Below are 6804 nucleotides of genomic sequence, written 5' to 3'. Positions count from 1 at the left end.
CAATTTTGCTAAGCACGAACAGGGGGAGCACCCAAAGAGCACTGAAAACTGATGTGAGGAAGAATTCCAGCCAAGACCAAATATCTCCATGCAAGGACGGATCACCTAAAAAGAGCAAAGTGTGATTAGCTCAAGTGGAGAAACAGAAAAAACAGGAAGCCAAATATGGTACTCTGGTTTTCTGCCTATTCTTTTTTCCTCTCACATCGTTCTCTCCAGCATCACCACTCTACTTGGCTCAGTCTTGTCCACCATACACACACCACATTCTGTGCCCTTCCCCTCAGAGTAACCAGACCTAAAGGTGCTGCTCATCTCGAAACAAACCTGCCCACAGGGTGACACTGAGAAGTCAGTTATTAATAGTAGACAATTAGGAGGAAACCACCCGGGTTTAAATCCCAGCGCTGCCATTTACTAATGGTTTAACCATGGTAACTAACTTCCATTTCCTCATCAACTGTTGATGAGACAGAACAAGAGTGCATTTCTCAAAGGGTTGAGATGTCTGAGTTAAAAACATCTAAAGCTCCTGATCCATAGGAAATGCTCAACAACCATAAACTGAGGGGGACGAGAAACATTTCCTACTCCCTTCCCGGCACACAGAACAAAACCAGGCATATACTCACCAATAATCCGGGCTGTTACTGACTGAAGCACAGGAATAAATACTCGATAAAACAAAAGGAGACTTAACTAAAAAGGAAGAAGCAATAAAGTGAGTGTCCAAAGCCATTCTTTAAGAGTTTCAAATTTCAGCTTGATGATTTTCCAGATAGGGTGCCTGTTAAAAATCAGGAGGACTAGGGCTGGGATAGAGCTCAGCAGCACAGTGTCTATCTGGCAGGTGCAAGGCTCTGAGCTTGATTTTGTACCAAAAAAGAAAAACAAAAAGTCCCTAAAAAAAAATAACCAGGGCTGAGCATAGTGGCACAACCTATAATCCCAGCACTTTGGGGCTGAGGCCAAAGGAGTACCGCAGGTCTGAGCCAGCCTGAACTACACAGTGAAACACTATCTCAAAAAAAAAAAAAAAAAAAATCAGGAAGATTAGCTGGGCGTGGTGGCATACATCTGTAATCCCAAGGGTCAGATGGCATAGGTAGGAGGTTGGAAGCAAGTTTAAAGCCAGCCTGGGCTACACTGTGAGTTCAAGACCAGCCTGAACTACATAGCAAAATTTTGTCTCAAAAAATATTTAAAATATACCAAAGGGGCTGGAGAGATGGCTCAGTGGTCTAAAGCACCTACTTAGAACAAGCTTGGCAAAGCACAGGGACCGCAGTTCAATCCTCCAGCACCACATGCCAGCCAGCCCGCCCCCTGGTGGGCTGAGATGGCCACACACACACACACACACACAATAAATGTTAAAATAAAAAATAAATAAATAAAATATACCAAAAAGGGCCAGGGAGATAGCTTAGCCACATAAGCGTCTGCTTGGCAAGCACAAGGTCCAGAGCCCAATCGCCAGTAGAGCAAAAAAAAAACACCACACACACAACTAAAATACAGCAAAATATAAAAACAAAACAGGAAACCTAGCCAAGCATGATGGGGCATGCCTATAGTCTCAGCATTCCCGCTGGGCAACTTACTGACTTAGTGAAACTACATTTCAAAATAAGAGCTGGAGATTTAACTCAATGCCATACCTAGTACTGCATGACACTCCCCCACCCCATCAGGAGACCTGAAGAAACACCAAAACCACACCATTTCTATTTTCCAGTACAGAACTGAGCATGCAGACTTGACACTGCTTACACAACAGTGAAACTGGGTGGGGTGGGCGAGGTTATTTTAAGCAGTATCCAAGTCAAGACACAGAGGCATATACTAAGTACACAGTAAATATTTACAAAGTAAATCTAAAGCTAACATCTAACAGCATCTGTGAAATGTTCACATAAACGGAATTACAATGAATTCCAAGTCAAAGGAAACACTTAAGTTACCTACTCTTCAAAGATGCAAAATTTCACTTAAAACCATGCTGGTTCTCAGTTAATTACAGGCAACCTTTTCTGCCCTGGGTTTCCATATTGATGAATTCCACCCAGCCAGGTGTGGTGATCCTAGCACTCAGGAGGCTGAGGCAGCAGGATCACCAAGAATTAGAGGCCAGCCTGAGTTATAAAGTGAGTTCAAGGCCAGCCTGACCGCATGAGACCTATCTCAAAAAAAAAAAAAAAAAAAAAATCCATCCTACCCAATTACTATGACCCAAAAGGACAGCCTTGCTCTTCTTCAGCTCTATCTGCCCTTCTCCTCTGATCTCCATAAATCTCTTTGCCAAAAAGCCTACACAGTATCAATGGATAAGACTACTATCAATGTATAAGACTACTAAAGCTTGGCAATGATTCATTAAAAAAAAAAAAGCCAGACACAGTTGTGATAGGCCTGTAATTCCAGCTACTCAGAAGGCTGAAGCAGGCGGCTTGCAAATTTAAGAACAGCCTGAGCTTCAAAAAGACCCTATCAAAATAACATTTACGAGCCAGGTAAGGCAGCACACACCTATACTCCCAGCACTCAAGGCTGAAGCGGGAGAATCACTGAGAGTTTGAGGTCAGCCTGGGCTGCACAACGAGTCCAGGCCATCCAAAACTACATAGTGAGGCTCCCTCTCAAAAAGGGTGGGCAGGAGAATGTCACTCAGTGGCAGAGATCTTGCCTAGCATGTACAAAGTCCTGGGTTCAATTCCCAGTATCATGAACAGAAAAAATAGTATATTCTATCTGGAATAGGAATAAAATCCCTGTAAGTACACAGACTCCTAAGTTATAATCTTAAGTGTGTGTACACAGTTAAAAGCTAATGTCTTAGTGTTTTAAGCAAACATTTAGGACCACTAACCTAGCAACAATCTAAAGATGCCTATGAGACATCTAGAATTTGAAGAGAGAACTTACCCAGAATACTCCACCATTCCAAGCACAGCAGTGGAAAATTCTTCTAACAATGCATGACTCGCTGGAAAAGGTCACAGTCTTTAGCACACAAGAGATAGTGGATTTCCTAGCCATACTCAGTAACCCACCATTTCTATGCCTTCCTTTGCTGACACATTATTTGCAGTACCTTACTCTCCCAATATTCTGTTTTTTTTGTTTTTTTGCAGAACTGGGGATTGAACTCAGACCCTTGCGTTTGCCAGGCAAACACTTATTCTACTGAGCCATCTCCCCAACCCCTTCTCCCAATATTCTAATACAATCACTAAGAAAAAATTAAAAATATTCCTTAATAACCACTTTTCTGTCAGGCGTGGTAACCTGTATCTGTAATCCCATCATGCAGGAGGCTGAGGCAGGAGGATTGCTGTCTGAGGCCTGCCTGGACTACCTACTGAGTTCAAGCCGAGCCGGACTGCTGAAACTTCCTATGTAGGGTATTCGTGCTATGCTAAGATCAGTCACACCCCCAAGCACCTAGCCTGAGACATTTTCTGACGGGGGCTGCAAGTCTCACCTGTCTTGCTTCTTCCGCTCTATACTCTGGGTTCTCCTCTGAGCCAGGACACCACCAGGCCTTCTTCGGCGCTGCTCCTCTCTCTTTTGCTGGATCCGAGCATCTATCTTGGAGATGGTACAAATGCCCCAGATGGAGTCTTTGATTCCCTATAAAGATATTTTTAAATAGGAAAATTATGGATTATATGAGACTTTCCAAAGTTACATAGAGGAAAATAAAGTAACAGTGGAATCTACAGAACTAATTTTACTATAAAAAAGAGGGGCTGAGAAGATGGCTCAGTGGAATAAGTGCTTCCCTGGCAAGTGCAAGGGCCTGAGTTCAATCCCTGGTTCCGCCAAAAACCAAAAAAAAAACCAAACGAAAAAAACAAAAAAAAAGAATTTAAAAAAAGAGACCTTTGATTTTTTCCCCCCTCCCTTCCTCTTCCTAATGTCTTCCGGGGCTAGGGATATACCCAGGGCTTTGTGCATGCTCGGCAGGCACTCTACCACTTAGCACTCAATTTCCTTTTCTTAAATGACTCCCAGTCTACAGAAAAGTTGCAAAAATAATGGATAACTTCCAAATACCTTTTATTTTCATCTGCCTAATGTTTTGCATGCTAAGATGCATATACTTTTAATAAATCATTTGAGTAGATTGCTAAAGGCCTTTTTCAGTGTGACATTTTTTTTTTTCTTTTTTGGCAGAACTGGGAATTGAACTTGGGCCCCTGCACTTGCCAGGCAAGCACTTATTCTACTGAGCCATCTCCCCAGCCCCAGTGTGATATTTTCTAAAAACATTTTCATACCACAGGTTATCAATTCAAGCAATTTAATACTGAAAAACTTTTTTTTGGGGGGGGGGCGGAACCGGGGGTTGAACTCAGGCCCTTGCGCTTGCCAGGGAAGCGCTTATTCCACTGAGCCATCTCGCCGGCCCCTTGAAAAACTTTTAATGTGCAGTTTTGCCAGTTGTTCCAAAAAGTGAGTGCCGTGGCACTATTTCTCAAGAGATTAGGCCAGCATCGCATACACTTAACTTTGCCCTTTTGCTTGGTTTTTTGACACAGGGTCTCACAGTATAGCTCAGGCTGCCCTCAACTCACCATGTGACTCAGTCTGGCCTGGAACGTACTGTGATCCTCCTGCCTCAGCCTCCCAAGAGTGCGGGTATTAAAGGGATCTCCTGGCCTTTTGGTCTGTTTAAATCCACATCAGGCAGGGAATAGTGCGTGTGGAGGACCACGAGTAGCTCTCCTTAAAAGAAGAGCGACTCTCTCCATTTTGGCTGAGCCTGACCCTACTTCCTTATACTGGTATGTACAGAACTGGCTAGGACTTCTCTTTAGCCTGTCAATTGGCCTTAAGCAATATACACTGGTCTAGCCAAGGTGCTGGGGATAGTCTTTGAAGGTGGCCTGCGTGTTTCCCTGGTAACCTACAACTGCTGCTCTTTAGTGTGAGCCAGGTCGAGACAGGAGGAAGAACCAATGCTCCATGCCACCAACTAAGATTGAGCCTCGAGACAGAGGCTATGACTTCCTGGGGCTTGAAATACTACATCAGAGCTGAAGCACCAGACCTCCAAAACATTAGATACTAGCTCAATAGCATAAAGTAGACTACTTTCTCTGCATATGACACAGATAAATGCAAGCCATCTATCTAGCCCAGCTCACAGTACTCACCTACATCCCACAATTCTCTTCCTCATGCCACTCCTCCTTCTCAGCTAAATAAACCTCAAGTGTGGCCCTGGGTTGGTCTCTTAGTTCCTGAAAGCCATCTTCATGGCTGGACTTAGGGCTTCTTGGCTCCCCAGTTATTATAAATGTCTTAGTGTGTAGTTAACTTGATGGGATTCCAATAACTTGTACTTCTGGGATTATATAGACTTCTTGGGGCAAGATGAGAACCAGGAGGGGACTCCTACAGTGAGCACACCTGTAATCCCAGAATTTGGGAGGCTGAGGCAGGAGGAGCTTTGTGAGTGTCAGACGGCCTAGGCTACAAAGTGAGTTCAAGGTCAGTCAGAACTGCACAGTAAGACCTTGTCTCAAAAAGACAAAAAAATTGGGCTAGGGAGACAGTTTGTTGGTCTAAGTACCAGCCTGGCAAGTGCAAGGACCCAAGTTTGATCCCTAATACTGCATGCCATGCTGGCCCCAGAACCCTGGGCAGGATGGGCCATCCTGAAACCAGTTGTGGTGGTGCACACCTGTAATCCCAGTGCTGAGGAGACTGAGACAGGAGGATTACTACGAGTCCGAGCTATGTAGTGAGACCCCACACCAAGTAAGTAATTTTTTTTTTTTTGCAGTATCAGGGATTGAACTCAGGACCCTGTGCTTGCCAGGCAAGAGCTTATTCTACTAAGCTATCTCCCTGCCCCCAATAATTTTTTTTTTTTTTTTTAAGGCAAAAAAGAAAAATAAAGCTCCATCTAAATGAGCCTTAGCCTTTTTTTTTTTTTTTTTTTTTTTGGAGATAGGATCTTATCATGTAGTTCAAACTGGCCTTGAACATGTGGTAATCCTCTTGTCCATAACCACCAGAATGCTGGCATTACAGATGTGCCCCCATACCCAGCCTGTCTTTCTTTGAAGCATACAGCAGCTATTTTATAGAATGTCCTCAGAGCTTTAGTTCATTTCCTCATGATCAGACCCAGGTTAAGCTCCTTTCTGCAGGAATATCACAGAAGAGATGGTGTTTCCTTCAAGGTACCACATCAAGACGCACACAGTGGCTATTTGCCCTGTGGTGATCTTAATTTTACACAAGCAGCTTCTCTATTATATAGCTGAATTTTTTTCCTCTCCCAATGAATAAGCAAGCTATAGGCACTCTGGAGACCACACAAATACCCTGTTCATCAAATTCCCCCTCTAGATTTAGCACCCATCAGTTCTTGCCCAAACTAATCTCGAGTAGGACGGGTACCAAAGTTTCTAATCACTCTGCCAATATCCATACTATAATATCAAGTTATTGTCTTCAGTATTCATTAAATACTTGTAATATTTCCTGTATCCATATTAAATCTAGAAACACAAGGGTAAATAAAACACCGCTCTCAGGTCAGGGCAGGGCACGGTGGCTCACACCTGTAATCCTAGCACTCAGGAGGCTAAAGCACAAGAATCTCCCAGGCCAGCCTGGGTAGCGTAGCAAGCTCAAGTCCAGTCTAGACTACATGGCAAGACCCTGTCTCAAAAAACCAAGGGGCAGGGGGCTGGAGAGATGGCTCAGTGGTCTAAAGCACCTACTTAGAACAAGCTTAGCAAAGCATCAGGGACCGCGGTTCAATCCCCCAGCACATGCCAGCCA

General features: G+C 43.8%; 1 protein-coding gene across 1 annotated transcript in view; it reads right to left on the bottom strand.

Moving 5' to 3' along the window:
- Nucleotides 1-6804, bottom strand: part of Ei24 (EI24, autophagy associated transmembrane protein) — a 17247-nt gene that overhangs the window by 5006 nt on the left and 5437 nt on the right. The window contains exons 4-7 of the mRNA XM_012516947.2: nucleotides 3485-3633; nucleotides 2926-2986; nucleotides 633-699; nucleotides 8-105 (exon numbers count right to left, since the gene is read on the bottom strand). Coding sequence (XP_012372401.1) covers nucleotides 8-105; nucleotides 633-699; nucleotides 2926-2986; nucleotides 3485-3633 — 375 coding nt within the window. The remainder of the gene's footprint in view (nucleotides 1-7; nucleotides 106-632; nucleotides 700-2925; nucleotides 2987-3484; nucleotides 3634-6804) is intronic.

Source organism: Octodon degus, unplaced genomic scaffold, assembly GCF_000260255.1.
Source record: "Octodon degus isolate 3935 unplaced genomic scaffold, OctDeg1.0 scaffold00136, whole genome shotgun sequence".
NCBI lineage: Eukaryota > Metazoa > Chordata > Mammalia > Rodentia > Octodontidae > Octodon > Octodon degus.
This window is presented reverse-complemented; position numbering and strand designations above follow the sequence as displayed.